The 20,344-nt window shown below is 48.9% G+C and overlaps 2 protein-coding genes across 17 annotated transcripts; both read right to left on the minus strand.

Annotated features, from left to right (window-relative positions):
• Window positions 1-4,097: 4,097 nt before the first annotated feature.
• Commd5 (COMM domain containing 5) lies at window positions 4,098-5,655 on the minus strand. 4 transcript variants are annotated; one of them, XM_021659352.2, is made up of 2 exons: window positions 5,500-5,655; window positions 4,098-5,124 (listed from the first exon to the last, which is right to left on the minus strand). In XM_021659352.2, the coding sequence occupies exon 2, from the start codon at window positions 5,070-5,072 to the stop codon at window positions 4,398-4,400; it is 675 nt and encodes a 224-aa protein (XP_021515027.1). In that variant the 5' UTR covers window positions 5,073-5,124; window positions 5,500-5,655; the 3' UTR covers window positions 4,098-4,397. The 4 variants fall into 4 exon arrangements, with proteins under 4 accessions (XP_021515027.1, XP_021515034.1, XP_021515041.1 ...); XM_021659359.2 differs by having other exon boundaries at window positions 5,485-5,632; XM_021659366.2 differs by lacking the exon at window positions 5,500-5,655 and adding an exon at window positions 5,304-5,478.
• Window positions 5,656-6,385: 730 nt separating this feature from the next.
• Window positions 6,386-19,801, minus strand: Znf7 (zinc finger protein 7). Of its 13 annotated transcripts, none has more exons than XM_021659056.2 (5): window positions 19,666-19,801; window positions 14,208-14,251; window positions 13,710-13,836; window positions 11,773-11,889; window positions 6,386-10,514 (listed from the first exon to the last, which is right to left on the minus strand). In XM_021659056.2, exons 2-5 carry the CDS (start codon window positions 14,208-14,210, stop codon window positions 8,752-8,754), a joined length of 2,010 nt encoding a protein of 669 aa, XP_021514731.1. In that variant the 5' UTR covers window positions 14,211-14,251; window positions 19,666-19,801; the 3' UTR covers window positions 6,386-8,751. The 13 variants fall into 13 exon arrangements, with proteins under 13 accessions (XP_021514731.1, XP_060245163.1, XP_060245164.1 ...); XM_060389180.1 differs by lacking the exon at window positions 19,666-19,801 and adding an exon at window positions 19,500-19,635 and having other exon boundaries at window positions 13,710-13,833; XM_060389181.1 differs by lacking the exon at window positions 19,666-19,801 and adding an exon at window positions 19,500-19,635 and having other exon boundaries at window positions 11,773-11,886.
• Window positions 19,802-20,344: the final 543 nt, after the last annotated feature.

A 20,344-nucleotide genomic window follows, 5' to 3' on the forward strand; every position in this document is an offset into this window, starting at 1 on the left:
GAGCCAAAGGGGCCTGTATCGGAAGAGGGCATCAGGAACCAAACACTTGAACATACATTTACAGATCCTCCAAAACTGTCCTGAGGGCCAGCTCACCAGCTACTACCCTAGTAGTATCAGGGCCCTTACAACCGGAAAGCCAACTATGACCCTGCAGGGTTCAGAAGACAAAGCACTAACAAGTATCCTGGCACAGTCTTGAGGACTGTGGTCCAGAACCCAGCCTGTCATGAAGCAGGGTCTCTAAGCTCTGTGTCACCTTATGATGGTGGCTAATCTGGGTGAAGGGGCCAAGCACTCAGCATGGCCTTTGGGGGAATTTTAGGGTGGGATTTGAGGATCTGTCTCTGTTTGTGCTAAACATGACCCCTCATTTCAGCCACTGTCAGGTAATCGCTGCTTTTTAGATGTAATTTTAGAAACTACTTGTATATGTCCTTTTAGTATTGTCCTTTAAGTGTTCCTTATCCCATGTAATTTGTCAAAATTGCCAATTCTCTGTCACTTTAGGGAGGGGAGAAAGACGGAATAGCCCAAATTCATAGCATAGGAACTGGCACTTGCAAGACCTGAGGGGTTGAAGCCTTGATTAGTTGATGTTTCTGCTGCAGGCTTTCAAGGAGCAGAGCTCTGCCTTAGGGCAGAGGAGGAAGGTGCATCTGGCCAGTGGCACTGCATCACTATTGGTCTACAGGGTAGTCACCACTACAGGGACAATAATGCTTGCAGTTATTTGGGGGCCGCATGTCCTAGCCTTCAACCCTTCTATCCCTGTGGCTTCAATTCACAGGCTTTTGGGGGATATTGAACATCCAAAGCTCTAGGAAAGGAAGCAATGTTGGCATGCTCCTGTGGGTCCAGAGTCAGGATTTCAAAAGAGTCTGGCTTCCTTTAGGACTAAGGGGAGATGCCAGTTGGAACAGGCAGGGAATGGAGAGTTCAGGTGGTTGGGAGGTGCACCTTAGAGATGTTAAAAGTTTTTCAGAGGGTTGTGACTATAAAGCTTAATGGGTTACTGAATCCTGAATCCCAGTGACCCTAACCCCTAGGATAGTTAGGAATATCAGGAATATATTAAGTCTTTGTTTGTTTGTTTGTTTGTTTTTGGTTTGTTTGAGACAGGATTTTTCTGTGTAGCCCCGGCTGCCCTGGAACTCACTCTGTAGACCAGGCTGGCCTCAAACTCAAAGATCCACCTGCCTCTGCCTCCAGAATGCCTAGGAATAAAGGCATGTACCACCACTGCCCATTTTGTTTTGTTTTGTTTTGTTTTTATTTGGACAAGGTCTCACTTGGGAGCTACAGCTGTCCTAGAACTTGCTTAGGCTGGCCTCAAACTTAGAGATTCGACTGCCCCCGCCTCGTGAGTGCTACGATTAAAGGTGAGCATCACAACATCTGGTCTGATATCATTTCGACCTAACAGAAAACTAGATAAGGAGCAGTGGAGGTGGCTCAGGGGTCTACAGAGTATCTCTGCCCCACCCATCCTCAAACAGTTTCCTCACTGGATCACTGGAGAGATTAAATGACACACAAGAATGGTGCAGAAGTGTGCCAACCTAGAACACCACAGTTGTTAGAAGTGACAGAGTGACCAGAGGTGATCTAAAGGTGGCCAGAGGCAGCAGCAGCGACAGAGTTCCCAAGCATCCTGCTTTTAAGCCGATTCTAGTTTCACAGTACACATATGGTATGAAAGTTCATCTTGTTATACTCTATGTAAAACTACTTGCAATTCTGTTCTTTGTTATAGTCTTACAAAAAGTGTTCTCAAAATGTGTGTTGATCTTAATAAACAAAGGATTCTGGGTGTTATGGCACATGTCTATTAAATCCTACATACGGAAGGCTGAATTACGATTGCAATCCTGAGCCAACCTCACCCACAAGAGTGTGTCATATACAGTGAAACCCTGTTTCCAAAACAAACCCATCGACTAAATGAGAGTGCACAGAAGGGCCACCTTCTTGGCTTCTATATCTGTTCTTGTGCCAGAAGGTTCTGAGAAAAGTCAATGTTTGTTCATATTTAAATCTCCCTGATGCCACAGTAATATTAAATCCTACTGTGGCCCTGAAGCTAGCTCCTGTCACTTGTTCCCTTGTACTCTGGGGCCACATCCAGGAAGGCAAGCAGAAGCAAGGCTGTCCCTGGGTAGTCAGGGCTGTCAACTGGGGAAAGAAGCCTAATCATGCTTACTACAAACCCAGTTATATCCTAACCTAGCGGGAATGGAGACTGTGAGTAGTAGCCACCCAGTTTCCTAAATGATAAAGGTAACTAGTACCTGCTCTGGAGACAGAGGCCGAGAGCTGACAGTGAAGGTAACACCTGTGTGCCCTCAGCGCACCTGGGTCCCTTCCAGAGAACATAGACACTTTAATTAGTTAACTAATTAATTGACAGGGTTTCTCCGTGTAGCCTTGGCTGTCCTAGAACTCGCTCTGTAGATCAGGATGGCCTTGAACTCATTGCCTCTTCAGACTTCTGGGATTAAAGGGATGCACCACTAGACAACTTTTTTTTTTAAGACTTTTTTATTTTATGTGTAAGAGTGTTTTGTTTATCTGACTGCTTAAGTGCATGCCTGGTGCCCAGGGATGACAAAAGGCACTGGATCTCCTGAAACTGGAGTTACAAATGGCCACGAGCCACCATGTGGGTGCTGGGAATCAAACCCAGGTCCTCTGCAAAATGAACAAGGGCTCTTAACCATGGAGCCAACTCTCCAGCTCACAAAGATTCTTGATATGCCCAGTGCTTCCAGACTACCCATGAAGAGATGAGAGTGAAGTATTGGGTTAATACAGTGGACACATTCAAAGGCTTTGTTGTTTCTGTTTGGTTTTTCAAGACAGTTGCTCTGTGTAGCCTTGGCTGTCCCTAGACTCACTTTGCAGACCAGGCTAGCCTGGAATTCACATCAGCCTGCTTCTACTTCCCTGAGTGCTGGGATTAAAAGCGTGTGCTACCACACCTGGCTGTATTCAAAGGTTTTAATGCACTAACTTTTAACTGTATAGCTTTACTCCACAAACAGCCAGAAGTACCAGCTGATCCCTCTGCAGAGAACCCATCAATCCCTCACCTCCACATGTTTGCTTAGACACTTACAGTGTCCAAAGATCACCGTGACCAACCTTGTCTTGATGGCCCACGTGCCAAACACACCTATCCTCTCACCTGACCTGGCTCTCTTTGATTGTCACAAGCTGGACTCCTGGTTTGGTTTGATTTTTAAATAACGTATTTTTATTTCACATTCATTTGCGTTTTGTCTGCATGCATGTCTGTGAGAAGGTGTTGGATCTCCTAGAACTGGAGTTAAGAGTTGAGTGTTCATGTGCATGCTGGGGATAGGAGCTGGGTCCTCTGGAAAAGCAGCTGGTGCCCCATCCCCTTCAAGACAGGGCTTCTCCGTGTAACCATGGCTATCCTGGCTTTGCTTTGTAGACCACTGAGATTTGCCTGCCTCCCTGCCTCTCTGGGAGAGAGTGCTGGGATTACAGGCATGTTCCACCATGCCGGGCTCTGTAGCCAGTGCTCTTCACCACTGAGCCATCTCTCCAGCCCTGTATTCCTGGTTGTATTATTTGTTTGTTTTAGATTTGTTTATTTTGTTATTTTGTAAATATGATTTGCTGGCATGTATGTGCGTGGACCACATATGTACCTGTGTTGGGTGTAAACCACCATGTGGATGCTGGGAACTGAACCTGGGCCCTCTTGCAAGAGCAACAAGGGCTCTTAACCGCTGAGCCAATCTTCCACCTCGTACTCCTGTTTTAATATTTAAAAGATGTATTCAATGTTATAGATACTAAACATCATTTAATAGGTATGTATTTGTAATGTCTCTGTTGCCTCCCCCTAGGATGTCCGCTTCATGGACATCCTAGGAAGGAAATTTGGGCCAAAAGAATAAACACATCCACACCAAGGCACAGGACTTATGAAAGAAAAGCTTAGGTCAGGCTGAGCAACTTTGCTGTATACTCTCTCTAGGTTGTGGACCCTAGATCCCCAGATGTCCCCATGCAAGAGCACATACCAACAGCTGGGAGAGGGGTAATCGTAACGTTTCACACCTGAGCAGAAGAACATGTTTTTAATAGTTGCTTTACCTCTTTAATTCAAAACTGAGTCTCACTATGTAACCCAGACTGGCCTTACACTTACCATTCTCCAGCCTCTGCCTTCCAAGTGCTCAGATTATAAGCTGTGCCACTACCCACAGCTGCTTACTCATAAAACAAAACCAAACCCGAGAGTCACACTGCCGTCTTTTCACTGAAACAAAATACATTCTTACATGCAGGCCCTCAATTGAGTCGGCCTCATGACCAGCGGGGCTGTGCTCTGGTACCAGTTGCAGCACCCACAATAACAGGGTTCAGTCCTGCAGTTTGCGCTCACACTTCTTCTCCAGTTCCGCCATCTCCTTAAGGACCAAGGCTACACTGTACCGCAGCTCCTGGAATTTGGCTACGGGTACCTCGAAGCGGTGTGCGGACCCATCTGTGAGCTTCAGCTGCATGAGAACACTCGGCTGTAGGGAGCGGGCCTGAGCACTGGTCGAAATGGCCACGTCCACCCGCCACCGGAAGTAAGACATGTGAGGCAGCCCGGATCCCTTCTGTTGGGCCACAGAGTCAAGAAGAGGGCGTTGGCTCCCAAATGCCAAACTGGCCAAGTCTCCAATCAGATCTTGGGGGATGCCAAGTTCCTGGAGCTCGTCCTGGAAGGCATCTGGCTTCAGACTGGTGGGGGGCAGCCGGAGAGCCTGCTGGAGCAGTGTGTGTATGCCCGCCAGCAGGACGGCCAGACGCTCCTCTGAGAGGTTAGCACTGGCACCAAGGTGCTGCACTGCCTCTCTGCAGTCTTTCCCATGCAGGGCCCCGACCACAAGCTTCAGCAACTTTCTGAAGGTGCTCCTGTCCAAGTCTTTCATGAGCTGAGCCACTGCCGCTACTTCCGGAGAGGGCTGGGCCCCCAGGAAACTGACCCGGCCACTATGACTGTCAGCCGGATGGTTCAAGTACGCAGCTGCAGCCCCCAAGGCAGACATCCTGCTCCCCCAGGCTTGATCAGCCCGAAGATACGGTCCTAAGCACAGCTGCCTGGAGAGGTGAAGGAGAGACAAGTGACTCCCCAGTCAGGAGCTTCATGTACTAAAAAGTGGGGGTCGGTGTGGGAACCCCGTCCTTCCGTCACTGACTACATGAACTACCAAGGATACAGGGCAAATGGGGCGTGCGCTTGGGAGGTGGCGCTGAAACCGGGTGGCTAGGGAGCCCACCTGAGTCTAGGAGAAGGGAGGCGTCCCCGAGATAAACAGACGGCATGGAAAAGAACCAAGAAACGGAAGCGCTCACTTAGGTTTTACGTAAATAGCTAATGCGAGCCTGGACGACGCAGCCGAGACCGCACCCCTAAAGCCGGAATCCTCGTCACAGCTCTGGAAGACCTAAGGACCCCACCTGACAAATACAAACCAGTCAGTCCTTCAGAGCTCGCAGCACCTGGAGGACGCTGGCCGCAGAAGAGAATCGGCCGGATGTCAGGGAGCGCCCAGAGACACTTCCGGGCTGCTCTAGGAAAGCGCGCTTGAGGCCCTCGCTGGTTCCCGGAGCCGCGCGCACGCGCCGTAGGGCGGTGGGCGTTGCCTTCGGGTGCTAGAGTTTTAGGGAAGAGGAAGCAGGCGCCAATAATTCGTTTGGCTTCCGGGGTCGCCTTCTCGGCTGCTGCTGTCCCGCAACCAGGCAGTAACGCACGCTAGTTATCGTAGTTGGTGCCACCGAGTTGCAGATTTTAAAACAGATGTGCCAGGCGGCGGCACATTTCTTTAAAAGCCAGCGCTCGGCCTGCGTGTCGTGGCGCATGCCTTTAAGCAAGCCGATCGCTGTGAATTCCAGGCCAGTCAAGGCTGCACAGAGACTCTTGTCTTAAAAGAATGCACACACTCACACAACCTTCCGTAAGTACATAAAAGAACGTGCTCACCACTACTAAAAATTCGAATTAGAAAAAAAAATTCAATTCCACCCTTTACAGCAAACAGGTTGATGGCATCAAATGCTGAGATGTGTGTGCTGCGCAGAAACGGCAACACTTATCTATGGAATGGAAAGCAGAACAACTACTTGGAAGAGCAGTCCAGAAGCTTTTTTAAATTTAAATATACAAGAGTGACAGGTACAGCTGAGTGGGAGAGGTTTGCCTAACGATCTTAAGGACCTGTATTTGTCAGCTTCACAGAAACAAAACAATTGAAAAACAAAAACAAAACAAAACAAAAAAAAAAAACCAAATGCCCTAGGACCCAGCAATTCTACACCTACATATTTATAGGAAATGAAAGCAATTACAAACAAAAACATCTCCTAAGCAGCCAAAACAAAATATTTATTATACATTTGTTGACATAACAAAAGTGTAATGGTTCCAGAAGCTATAAGGATTGATGAGAACATTCTTCTACCTCTTCCAGCAGGTGCTTGTAGCCAAACATCCTTGGCATTCCTTAGCTAATCTGTCCAATCCACTCTAATCTGTCTCCACTTTTTCTTTCATTTGTTTATTTATTTGAGACAGGGTTTCTCTGTGTAGCACTCTGATCTGTCTCCACTTTTTTTTTCTTTATTTATTTAGAGACAGGGTTTCTTTGGATAGCCCTAAACCAGGCTGACCTTGAACTCAGATATCCGCCTGCCTCAGCTTCCCAAGTGCTGGGATTAAAGGCAGGCACCACACCACCACTGCCTTCCACTTTCTTGTAAGCATTCTGCTAACTTCATTTGCCAAAAATATACTTCAAAACAAGTGTACCATTTACTCTCAGGTTCTAGAGATCTTGAACTTCTTTGTTTTTATTTTTCTATTTTATTTACTACTTACACAGCATTCTGCCTACATGTGTGCCTGCAGGCCAGAAGAGGGCACCAGATCTCACTATAGATGAGATGAGCCACCAGGTGGTTGCTGCGAATTGAACTCAGGACCTTTGGAAGAACAGCCAGAGTTCTTAACCTCTGAGCCATCTCTCCAGCCCGTTTCTGTTTTTCAAGGGAGGCTTTTTCTGTGCAGCCTTGGCTGCCCTGGACTCACTTTGTAGACCAGGCTGGCTTTGAACTCATAGAGATCAGCCTGCCTCAACCTCCCAGAGTGCTGGGATTACAGACATGTGCCACTGTGCCTGGCTTCACACAATTTTTAAGTAATGGATTAATTTTTTGGTTGGAGGAATTTTCAAGACAGCATAGTGTTGAGCCTGTGGCATGGCTATTATTACTTTTTAAATTTTTATTTGTTCATTTATTTAGTTAAATGTACATGGGTGCTCTATCTTCATGCACACCTGCACACCAGAAGAGGGCATTAGATCATATTACAGATGGGTGTGAGCCACCATGTGGTTGCTGGGAATTGAACTCAGGACCTCTGGAGGAGGAAGCAGTGCTCTTAACTGCTGAGCCATCTCTCCAGCCCTATTAATTACTCTTATGGGAACCTACAATAAAAAAAAAAATTTTAAGCAAAAAGCTGGGCAGATAGAAATGAAAAATGTAGTTTGGAGAAGAAAAGAGCGTGAGGGAGCTCTTTTCCTGAGTGCAGTCAGTCATGTGATGAAGAGGCAGTAATTGCTAAAGAGATTAGCACTATTAAACAGAAGTCTCTAGTTCTGAAATGGACCAACAGAAAAGATGCTCTTAGGATTAAATCCTACACAGCTATGTCTCCAGGTTTTTTTTCTTTTTTGTTTTTTGTCTCTGCCTCCCAAGTGCTGGAATTAAAAACATGCACCTGACTTTTATTTATTTTTTTGACTTTTTAGACACAGTCTAGATGAGTTTCTGCATCTGTCGGAGTTCCGGGATTGCAAGTACGTACTAGCAGGCCTGGATTTGGTGGCTTCACTTAAGCTGTTGCTTAGGGCTCACAAGGCTTTCCTGATACCAGTTTCTCATCTGTAGGACAGAAACCCACCCTATGAGTTCAAAGCATAGACTATGCCTTGACACATACTTTATTTAATGGATAAATGTCAAACATTCCAGAAACAAAATATTTTCATAAGTAGAATATTCTTTAAGAACAAGTCAATCTTTTCTAGCATTCTCAAGTTCCTGTTAGCATAAATTACCCCAATAAAATAAGGCTTCTGGCTTATGTATACAGAATAATCTGCATGGGCTCATGTGTGTGAGTACTTGGTCCTCAGTTAGTGGAATTGTTTGGGAATTATTAGGAGGGATAGCCTTGAAGAAGGTGTGTCACAGGATGAGCTTTTAAGATTTTTTTAAATTTTTTCTTGTTTTAATTTATTTTTATTATGTATACAATGTTCTGTCTGCATGTCAGTGTATACCTGCATGTCAGAAGAGGGCCCCAGATCTCACTATAGATGGTTGGGAGCCACCATGTGGTTGCCAGGAATTGAACTCATGACCTCTGGAAGAGCAGCCAGTGCTCTTAACCTCTGAGCCATCTCTCCAGCACAAGCTTTTAAGGTTTTACAGACTCTTGGCATTTCCAGTTAGTTCTCTCTGCCTAGTAACTGGCTGTCCTCGGATGTGAGCTCTCAGCTACTGTCTAACACCATGTCTCCCTGCCTGCCGCCACGCCCCTCGCCATGATGCCGTGAATGCTCTCTAAGACTCTAAGCCCCAAAGAAACTTTCACAAGTTGCCTTGGGCATGGTGTCATCGCAGCAGTAGAGAAACAACTGGGACATCTAGGTAAGTGATTTATCCCATGTGGGTTTTTTGGTGCTGAGTGAGCCTTGAGCTCCGGTTAAAGGCTTTGCCGCAAGCGTTGCATTTGTAAGGCTTCTCTCCCGTGTGAACCCTCTGGTGTATAATCAGATGTGAACGCCACCTGAATATCTTCTCACAGTCATCACACTGGTGCAATTTCTTCACAGGGTTCACTTTCTTGTGGTTCAAGGTGGTGGAACTTTCAGTGGTGTTTTCAAATTCACAGTACCACTGGGCCCTCGTGTGTATTCTCTGGTGTTCAATAAGGTACGAGCTCCGGCTGAAGGCCTTTCCACACTCACTGCACTCATAGGGCTTGACTCCGGCGTGAATGATCTGGTGCTGGAAAAGGGTGGAGTTCTGACTGAAGGCTTTCCCGCACTCGCTGCACTGGTAGGGCCTCTCGCCAGTGTGCACCCTCTGGTGGATGGTGAGCTGCGTGCTCATGCTGAAGGCCTTCCCACACTGGCTGCACTTGTAGGGCTTCTCCCCCTTGTGGATCCGCTGGTGGTAAATGAGGCTGGAGCTCTGGCTGAAGGCCTTCCCACATTCGGTGCACGCGTAGGGCTTCTCTCCCGTGTGGATCCGCTGATGCTGAATGAGGTGCGAGCCCTGGACGAAGCCCTTCCCACACTCATCGCATTTGAACGGTTTTTCTCCCGTGTGAGTTCTCTGGTGGCGAATCAGTCGCGAGCTACAGCCAAAGGCTTTCGTGCACTTGTTGCATTTGTAAGGTTTCTCCCCGGTATGGGTCAGCCGGTGCTGACTCAGGCGAGAGACCCACCTGAAAGCTTTCCCACACTCCTTGCACTTGAATGGCCTCTCTGCAGTGTTATTTCCCTGGTGAGCAGTAAGGCTTGGGTTCTCTGAAGCTCTTGGCATTTGAGATTTCTCCTCAGCATGCATCCTTTGATGCTGGGCTAGAGTTGAGCTCTGCGTGAAGGCCTTGCCACACTCCTGGCAGAGGTAGGGCCTCTCTCCGGTGTGAGTCCTCTGATGTCTGACCAGCTGTGACTGCTGGCTGAAGGCTTTCCCGCACTCTTGACAACTGTATGGCCTTTCTCCTGTGTGGATTCTCTGGTGATGGATGAGGCTTGAGCTCTGACCAAAGGTTTTCCCACACTCCTCACACCTGTAAGGCTTCTCTCCGGTATGAATTCTTTGATGCTGAATAAGTTTTGAGCTCAGACGAAAAGCTTTCCCACAATCATCACATTTGAATGGTTTCTCTCCAGTGTGGATTCTCTGGTGCTGACTGAGCTGTGAACACAGCCTGAAGCCCTTCCCACACTCCTCACATTCATAAGGCTTCTTCCCATGGCAGCGACTTGTGTATTTCTCCTGTGAGCAGTCAGAAAGTGTGTTTTGGCACGCCTGACATCTGTATGGTTTTTCCCGCACATTGACTTCCAGACATGGACCCAGGTTCAAAGGTGATCTAAATACTCTGCCACACACTTCACAGTTCTCTGATGTCCACTTCACACTCTGCTCATCAGGCTGATAACTCAGAGCAGTGGCCTGAAGCTCCTTGCACTCCTGAAGAGTGTCCTCAGTGAAGTTCTTGGGAGCCACAGTCTCATTATTCAAATGGTGCTTCTGGAAGAGTGAGCCACTCACTCTTAGTCCAAGGCTGCTTGGAAAATTCTCTGACAAGACCTTAGAATCCAGATTGTCTCCAAAGTCAGGAATCTGCCTTTTGAGAAGGTCCATGTACTCACAGGTCTGCTTGTGATCAGTTCCAATAGCAGAATCTGAAATAAACACAAAGTAAAAATGTTTCTTACCTGTGAGCTCAGAGACCAGAGACAACCAGGGGCTTAGTGGAGTGTCAGCACCACAACACACCCCAAGTGGAAAGTGTCGAAAGGGGACACAAAGAGAAATGACCACAGTTTAGTTCAGTGAACAGCGATGATATGTTCACGTCCACAAGGCAGGGTGCCGGGCTTCGTGTCCTAGGAGGGTCCACAGCAGAGTCTCTCCCTAGAGGGCCCTGAGGAAGGAGTACCCTCGAGTATGCGAAGTGAGACTGCACAGAGCAAACCTGAGGAGGATGTCAGCCAAGAATTCATCAAAGCGGGTCAGAGGCCCCCAAGCACGCTACATGCAAGTGAGGACAAAAGGGGGTCTGACTAAAAAAATAGACCTCCCATGGCTGTCCCCCGAGGCAGGCTTCTCTGAGAAGGACCCAAACTGCAAAGCCACACCTGGCAAGTCTTGCTACAGGCTTTTACTGTCAAATCAGCACAATCTAGGATTACCTGGGAAAGGGAAACATCCACTAGAAACTGTCCAGATCAGATTGACCTGCGCCTGTCCACGAGCTTGTCTTGACTGATGATTTATTATGGAAAGTCCTGCCCACTGTGGGCACTTGTGTCTGAACTGTGTAAGGGAGCTAGCTGGACATCGGCCAGAGTGCAAGGCAGTAACAGTGTTCCTCTGCTGTTTGTGCTTCAGTTTCTGGCCTGACCTTCCACAATGATGGCTTATGACCTGGGAATGTAAACTGAAACAAACTCTTTCCATCTTGTTTTTAATCAGAATGTTTTGTCATGTGACACAGTAAGATTAGAACACTAGATCACTGGCCGAGTGGCCATACCCAGTAGCTCACCCTGACTTCTTCCCTGGGGCAAGTTTAAGCAGGGTCTGAGAACCCAGAACCCCCAAGAGGTCTTCATGAAATCTACTTTCCTTCTAGACTCTCCTAATCTCTATATGCTGCCTTCCTGTCCTGATCCCACAGGCTGGATTTCTCTATGACCATTCATTACATGACACTTAGCAGCTGAATTGACAAGTGTTTTGTGTCCTTGCCTTTTTGTGGTATAGTCTTCCTAGAGGTGGCCATATAGCTGGTCATGGTTCTCTCTGGGGCTGGCCTCCCTGCAATGTTCCTGAGCAGCCCAGCTAGCCACCAGGACTACCCCAGCCTCCCACTATCTCAAGACCTCACCTCAGCTCCTTCTTATTCAAACCTTCTCTGTGACAGGGCCTGGGCCTCACCTGTCTGGCAAATCCATGGTGCCTCTGTCCCTTCTGCTCCCTGTAGGTCAAGGACCCATGGCTCTTGTCCTTGCTCCAGCCGGGAGATCAGTTCAGGCTTAAAGACCAGGAATCCTGCTGTGTGTGAGGTAGAGAAGGAGATGCTAGAAATACGGCCAGGAGTCAGCCACCCTCCTAGTTTCCCGCCACAAAGACAGGAGCTGCTAGATATATGCAGAGCCTATTCTGGAGCAGAAAAGGGGTGAGGCGCTGGATACATAGCAGCTCCTCCTCTCTAGCTCATTAGACTACACAGGAAGGAACACCCAGACTTCCTCAATCTCTAGGGAACACTGTCATCAGAGAACAGGCTGGATCTACTTGGGGTACAGATGGAATAGGGAAGTGTAAGCCCAAGCTAGCACGGCATTCTGCAAAGCCGTGGCTTTTTCTTTCCCAGCTCAAAAGGCAAGGGTACCCTAAGAGGTAGGGTAGACAAGAAACAAAATTTAACTGGGTGGTGGTGGCACGAGCCTTTAATCTCAGGGAGAGGCAGGTGGACCTCTGAGATCCAGGGCAGCTTAGTCTACAGCTGATCTCCAGGACAGCAACTGCTACATACAGAAACCCTGTCTTGAAAAAAACAAAAACAAAACAAAAGAACAAAAGAAACAAAATGGTAAAGAAACAAAATGGTAATGAAACGAGCGAAGCAGCTTTCAAATTACAAGTGGTGGTCCCAAATTCCCTATATAATAAAAAGAACAAAAACAATGAAAGTGGGAAGAGTCAACAAAGTACTAAGTAAGTGTAAGTTGTTGGGTGGTATAACCCTTTGTTAAAATTCTGAGATGTACATTTAATAATGTATTTTAGGACATGTTGTTTTGGTAAAATCTAACATAAGATGTATTAAACATCTAAATACCCACAAGTCAGTAAGGCACCCCAACCTGTTTAAAAAAAATGCTAAAGAGCTGCACAAATGCATGATTTCAGAACCTAACTAAGTAACAAGCAAGGATAAAAGACAGGATGCCCAAAATCAAAAAAGCCAGACAAACAGAAAAATAACAGAATCTTAAATTGTTCTGCTTTCTTTACTTTGTTGCTGTTTTCAAAGCAGGGTTTCTCTGTGTAGCCCTGGCTATCCTGAACTTGCTCTGTAAACCAGACTGACCTTGAACTCAGACACCAGCCTGACTACAACATGGGAATGTCTTGGGTTCTTGAGATGATGCCTGGGCTGGTGTGGACCTGGGATGGGAAAGGGGGGGGGATGGGATGTAGTTGCTTTACCCAGTATCTCTCTCAGTGATAGTCCAGGCCTATAACTGTTCATCTCATCTAGCCTGGCAAAAGGCTTAGCGCCAGGTACGATGTACAGCAACCAGCATGTATGTAAGACATATATACTGCCACGGCTTGAGATTGAATGTGCTGCAGCAGCCTGCAGGGAGGTAGCAAGAATGGGAGACACCTGATTGCAGGGCAGAGGGAAAGGGATGCTGGTATCACAGACACTGTGGTTCCAAAACAGTTTTTCTTGGAGATTCCTCAAGCTAAGATCTTTTTTCCTTTGTTGTTGTTGGGTTTCTCTGTGTAGCCTTGGCTGTCCTGGATTCACTTTGTAGGCCAGGCTACCTGCAAATTCACAGAGATCCAACTGCCTCTGCCTCCTAGAGCACTGGGGATTACGGGCATGTGTCACTGTACCAGGCTTGTTGTTTAAGCTATTTCAAGTATGGGTGCTACTTCTCACATAATAGCTGAGGAGAAACAGGTTTTGCTAGTTCCCAGAAGTCCACTTACCTAGAAAGGACTAAGTCAGGTGACATGTGTAAAGCCTGGAGCTAGCCTGGCACTCAGATTCAAGATTTAACCCCAGGCGTTTGGCACCCACATCCCCTGTGCCTGACAAGTGTTGGATGGATGCGGATCCCCAGGTGTAGCCTCACCTAGTCCAGCCACACTGCTGTGGTTCTCCAGCATCACCTCCCTGTAGAGGGCCCTCTGACCAGAATCCAGACATTGCCACTCCTCTTGAGAGAAGTGCACAGCCACATCGCCAAATGTCACCGCCTCCTGAAAAGACACACACTAGTACCCCAGATATTCATAGGTGCCAGTTCTGCTCTGGCACTACAACATGGTATATCTCAAGCAGGTGACCCAAGGGCTTGGGCTAGAATCACAGGGATCCTTCTGGCTCTTAGGAGAAAAGGAGGAACTTAGTCCACAAGAGTGACCTTATGCTCATCCTCAATGAACAGGTGCAGCTAAGCTCTGGTCTGTGGAGATGTTTACTCACAGCCTCAGGGACTGAACCTGGCAAGAGTTCAGTGAGGGCTGAAGCTAGGTATGTGCTCAGGCCCAGTAGAAAGGATAGATCCCCAAAGTAGGAAGTGGAGGCTGGACAGGACAAGAGAGGGAATGGAGGCAGCCAGGCTTCCTACCATGAGATCTTGAGGGTGTGGTCCACTTGTCTTGACTCAGACACCTGTGAGAAATTATGAAAAGATCAGATTTCAGGGTGGAGGAAGCTCCCCAATTCCCAGTATAATCACAGGGCCTTTGTACTCCCTGCTTCTTAACCACCAATGCAAGACATACAGAGACACCAGGCTGGGCAAACACAGCCTGACATCGGAGTATCAGCCCCTGAGCCTTCTTGTCTGTGTGGGGGTTAGGGGTTGAATCACTTCACAGACACACTAGGAATGGCTGCTGCAGGGCAGTGGTGCGGTGGTGGCACATTACCTTTAGTCTCAGCACCTGGAGGCAGAGGCAGGGGATCTCTGAGTTCAAAGCCAGCCTGGTCTACAGAGTGAGTTCCAGGACGGTTAGGGCTACTCAGAGAAACCCTGCCTCGAAAAACCATAAATAAATTAATTAATTAAGAAATAAATGGCTACCATGGGCTACACGTTCAACTAAACAATGAGGGAGGCAACAGTGACAACAGCCTTCGTGGGACATCGAGTAGAAAGACAATAATCACACATAAAATCACAGGCACCGTGGCAGTGCTGGTGGTCAGGGAACTAGTCAAGTGTTTCAATGAGAAACTCTGGGAATGTCTAAAAGGATGTCTTCCCCCGGGGCCTAAGCCAGGCTAACAGTGGTAGGGAAAGCACTCCAGGACCAGGAAAACGGGGCAACGTGAGCCAGCGTGTGAACCAAAGGAAGCAAGGGAAGCAGGGTCAGCTGGAGGAGACAGAGGCCAGAAGGGACATCTTCAGAGGAAAAACAGAATCCCTGTTCTCAAGCACCTAAATTCCAGACTAGGCTACAGCTGCCCTAAGTCACAAGGACGGCTACACTACGGATTCCAGAAGTCCACTTCAGCTAAATCAAAGTCCTTAGGCCCCACCTAGACACTCCCCCAGCCCCACCCCCTCCCACCTCCTCAAGGTCAGAAGGGGAAGGAGGAAGCCGGCTTCCTAGGGAGCTTTTAGCCCAGCTCTCTGGCCATTGGCTAACCCAAGTAGCAGTGGACACTAGAAAAGGGAGCCCCTCTCAGACCCCAGCATTTGGACAGCCAATGGAAAATCGCGGTCCCAGCCACGGAAAGGCGAATCCTGAGGTGCCATCTGGGTCCACAACTTTGACAACACTTTCAGCCCCGGTCACTGACTCCAGGGCCTTTCCAGGTGCAGAAACTGGGGATAAAGATGGTCCCTGGAAGTAGGAAGAACTAGGGAGATCGCAGCCAGGCCCGGACCTGGAGGGAAGCAGCCTTACTCAGGCCCAACACTGGAGCTCGGGAGCAGGCTAGGAAGAGCTGTGGTTCTCGGACTATTCGCCTCGAATCCGCTGGGACCAAGTCCCCCGCCAGGCACTCACAACAGCACGGAGCCGCCCGCGCCTTCCATCTCTTCTAGGGGAGAGGCGGGCGCCCCTCGCCCTGACAAGAAAAGCAACTGCGCCGACTCACCCAGCCTGGGCGCGTCAGGGACCCGCCAACGAGCGAGCCACCGGAAACGGCTTCGCACGCCCACCCCTCCGCGTCCCACCCGGCCGACTTCCGCCCGTCCAGATCCGCTCGCGGGCCAGAGCATCTTAAGGTTCCCCAGCCCCGCCCCCCGGGGTCTAGGAGGCAGGGCCAGGCGTGTAGAGCCGGGAACTGGGAGCCCGGAGCGGGAAAGAGTAGCTGATGTGCAGGAAAGGACCGGGAGTGGGAGGCGGGGCCAGAGCCGGGGGCGGGGCCCGAGCCGGGGGCGGGGCCCGGTTAGGTCGGGTGGAGCGTGGGAGCGGAGGCGGGACCCACAGTGGAAGCTTCAGCTAGCAAGGGGCCGCTTTGCGGAGCTGCGTAGGTGAAAATCCTACCAGCAGTCTGCAAGAGCTGACCCTCGGGGGAGGCCAGCGCCTCTAGAATCATGAGTTTAGGGTACTGGTTTTTTTCAGGCTGTCAGGCTGTAAAAACCTAGCTAGCTTTTCCTTATCAAGAAAGGATGAAACACCAGATGCTTTACTTTCCGATAGCTTAGAGGCTTTAGGGATGGCACAGGTCGGGGAAGCAGGAGGCTGGGCTGCGGTTCTTCGTAGCGCTAGGACCTGAGAGGCTGTGGAGGGAGAACCTCAGTGGAGGTCTCCTGCCCATCTGGATGTCAGGGGCGCTTGTCACCGCGCTCCAAACCCTCCTCAGCTTCATGCAAAAAGGAGCTAGGTGCGTTGTGTGTCTGGAGCCCCCACACCAATACTTTGAGACTCAGACACTCTCAGACAGAGCTCACGAACTGGATCTGAAGATACACACAAATGCCAAGACTAAAATGTGAAAAAGCAAGTTAACGTCTTACTTCAACTAATATATCTTTGGAGCTGGAGAGATGCCTCAGAGGTTAAGAGCATTGACTCCCTGTCCTTCCAGAGGATCCCGGTTCAGTTACCAGCACCCACATGGCAGCTCACAACGGTCTGTAACTCCAGTTCAGGGAATCTAACACCCTTACACTAATGCTCATAAAATAAAATAAATTAAAAAAAAATACATCTTCAACAGTGACAAAAAGCCTGGCCGACCGGATGGGAGATGTTAACTCCCAAAGCCTGCATTCATGGAACCCAGATAGCCGATGGCCTGTGTAACACCCTTCCTTCCATTTTAGCTACCTGGTCAACTTTCTTTACCCTCCTGGCCTCTTGGTCTGGCTCCCCCATCATCTCTCCCATCCTCACATGGCTCAGAGTCATGCTCACTCAGGACGCCCCCCAGATGTCCCTGCCGCTGACTGTCTCCCTTTTATCTACAGTAAACCTTCCTCCTCCATCATACCTAGGAACAGTCATGTCTCATCTTTCCTTCCTTCCTTCCTTCCTTCCTTCCTTCCTTCCTTCCTTCCTTCCTTTTCATTCACTTTGGACACAGTATAATGATCAGGGGTTCCAAAAGCCTTCAGGTCGGGGGTGACCAAAGCCCAAAATTGCACAAAACACTCAAACACAGCAAACACACATGCACACATAAACATACACCACACACACAAACACACGGTGTGCACACTCTTCATGTGTCCCTACCGAATTTCAGGAGTAACTACGCACAATGGGTTCCCACCTGCACAAGTGCAAAACCAACACAACCACAGCCAAGACACATCAGAATGAAGATCTGGGTGGTGGTGGCCCACGCCTGTAATTCCCACACATGGGAGGCAAAGGCCGGTGGGACCTCTGTGAGTCTGAGACCAGCCTGCTCTACATTGTGAGTTATTAGCCAGCCAGGGCTACACGAAGTCTCAAAAGTAGTAATTAAGCAGCCATCTTTTCAGCCCCAGTTTGCATAAATTCTACCTGGAAAAACACGAAAAGGAAAGGGCACTTACCGATACTATGTTGTATCAACACAGTAGTTTTTCCCTAAAAGGTGCCTGCTTGACTTAAAAGTGTACACAGGCACTGTTGAAAGGCTGGTGGCTCAGCAGTGAAACACTGTCCCCAGCCTGAGCCCCACACTTACAACGACCTTTTCTATTCATTTCTGTTTATTTACCGATGCTGCTTGCTAGAAGCAGGCCAAGCTCTGTTCCAGTGACCACACGCTTTCAGCCACCAACAACTAAGTGATTACACACTCCCAAATGTGCAGGAGTGCTGGGGGAGGAGGGGCGGGAGATATCAGACATCTGGAGGACATAGAACACTTGGAAGATACAAGATATAAGCTATAATATAATGTCATTATAATGATGGTTCCTTGAGAGATCCAACAAATTAGGATAGAAAAAAAAGGTGGTATTGGACTGGAGAGATGGCTCAGAGGTTTGTTCTTGCAGAAGTCCTGTGTTCAATTCCCAGCAACCACATTAGTGGCTCATAACCATCTACATTGAGATCTGGTGCCCTCTACTGGTAGCATTCATGAAGGCCAAATGTTATATAAACAATAAATCGTTAAAAAAGAAAGAAAAAACAAAGAAAAAGAAAAAAGGTGGTACCCAGGTTCCTGAAAACTCTCCCTTCACAAAGAACTAGGACATAGCTGGTATGGTCCTATTTGGGTGATCACAGTACTAAGGAGGCCAAGGCAGAGGGACTGAGCATTCCACACCACACCAGTCTGGGCTATTCAGTAAAACTGTCTCAAAACAAAGCTCTCGAGATGTCAATGACAGCATTCATACCACAATCCATATAACCCACTCCCAGTCAAAACCTGAGGTCAGCCTTCCGGCACAGGCCTGTAATCCTAGCACTGGGCAAGAGGCTGAAGTGGGAAGATCGCCACAAATTCAAGACCAGCCTGAGGGAGTGAATTCTAGGAAAACATGGGGTAGACAGTGAAAGCCTGTCTTTAAAAGGCAGCGGCTGTTGTGGGAACCCTTCTGGAATAAGCACTCTGACACCAATGAGAATGGAAGGCAGATGTCACATATTGAGTGAAAACAGGACATTTCCTGAAGGACTTCCACCCTGGGCCCATTTTGAATACTCACTTAATCTCTAAAGCCACAACGTGGGGCAGGTAAGCAGGTTTTTAAGGACAACGGCCCATTTCGGCCATATTCTGTTTCAGGTAGCAATTAGGCAGTACAAGCAGCACTTTAAGCACTCAATAAATCAACACATCTAACAAGTGGTCTCTTCCGCTTCACACAAAGATTCAGGCCTTCGATCTGCTCTGGGAGAAGGGGGTACACGCCAGCTCTCTGTTCATGACCATCAAATAAAATACACTGCCAGCTCTGGAAACTTTTCGGTCACTTGCCAGCAGTACTGAGAAAGAAGGAAAAAGAAAAAAAACCTGCACGTTCAGAAACAGAATCAAAGGAAGCTTTGTAGCCGGGAGGCTACTCAGGAGACCCAGGAAGAAGAACTGTATAAATTCAAGGCTAGCCAGGGCTACATAATGTCCATTTGAGAAAACAAACAGAGGCCTAGTTTCTATTTGGCTTAAACGCCTACAGGTACAATTGAGATTACATCATAACTGATTTTTCCAACAATTTCCACATCTTTTAAGAACTTTACATTGTGGCAATAAATTTGGGGGCTGGAGAGGATAGCTCAGCAGTTAAGAATACTCGCTGTCCAATCTGCTCTGCTCAGGCTTGCGAGCAGGGTGTGCGGATTATTTTGGATGAAAGATAGTCTATAGTTTCAAACAGTATTTCTTTGTCCTGGCCGACTCTATCTCCTCTTTTTTTTTTTTTTTTGAGCTGGAGTCTCTCTACATAGCTCTGGCTGTCCTGGCTCACTATGTAGACCAGACTGGTCTCGAACTCAGAGGTTCTCCTGCTTCTAACCTCTCACGTGCTGGAATTAAGCCGGCCGGTTCGGCTTTCTCGAGACAGGTTCTTGCAGTACGTTTCACGCTGGCCCGGGAATCCGCTTCCTCTTGCCTCAGTTTCCCAAACGCTGGAATCACAGGCATGCCACAGACACCCTCGCCAGGGAGTTAAGTTACTTAACCTGTGCTTTACTTGGCGATTTAGTTAGGACAAAGAGGAAATAGCAGCGCAGCGCAGATCTCATCTGGAGGAGACAGAGAGCGGATTCCGCTAGCACTGGCAGCGGCGCGGTGAGCATCCCGGGGCCCCGCCCAGCCGGGGCGAAGGGGCGCGGGTCCCGGAGACCCTAAAGCAGCTCCGGAAGTGCGCGGCGACCGGAGCCGCGCGTGCGCAGCGTGGCTGTTCCGCCCCCGGTTGGCAGTCGGCTTGCCCCTTCAGCGCCGGCTGGCTGTGTGTGTAGGTGGGTGGCTGGTCCAGAGGGCCCTGGCCGAGGTGAGGCTCCCGCGGTCCTGTCGCTTTGCAGGTGGGAAAGGACAGACAGACAGACAGACAGCAGGCAGGGTCTCGGGCTGGCCGCCTCAGCTTCTGGCCAAGGGCGCTGATGATGCCGCGACACCTGGGAGGAGGGAGAGTGGAGGAGGCAGCGGTCGCGGCCACCACACGGGCCCCCCAGCGGTGGGAGGGACGAGCCGCCGGCGGCGACGCGGCCTTGGGAGGCAGGGATGCGAAGGACGATGGCCTTTAGGGTTTTGCCCAGAGTTAGCCCTCGTTGCTAGTTCGTGTCCACTCACGCCCTCAACCCTGCGAGGCCTACCGCGGTGAGGTCCGCAGCCTTTTCCAGGCTGGCCTCTAAGGCTGAG

The sequence above is a fragment of the Meriones unguiculatus genome, chromosome 8 (genome assembly GCF_030254825.1).
Source record: "Meriones unguiculatus strain TT.TT164.6M chromosome 8, Bangor_MerUng_6.1, whole genome shotgun sequence".
Classification (NCBI taxonomy): domain Eukaryota; kingdom Metazoa; phylum Chordata; class Mammalia; order Rodentia; family Muridae; genus Meriones; species Meriones unguiculatus.

Excerpts from the sequence above, each read along its gene's own strand:
- Znf7 (XM_021659056.2), bottom strand. Across the intron at positions 11,890-13,709 it reads CAGCAGTGTGGCTGGACTAG|CAGGATTCCTGGTCTTTAAG; the intron begins GTGAGGCTACAC and ends CCTCACACACAG. Across the intron at positions 10,515-11,772 it reads ACCATGGATTTGCCAGACAG|ATTCTGCTATTGGAACTGAT; the intron begins GTGAGGCCCAGG and ends TGTTTATTTCAG.
- Commd5 (XM_021659352.2), bottom strand. The coding sequence starts at position 5,072 with ATGTCTGCCTTGGGGGCTGCAGCTGCGTACTTGAACCATCCGGCTGAC.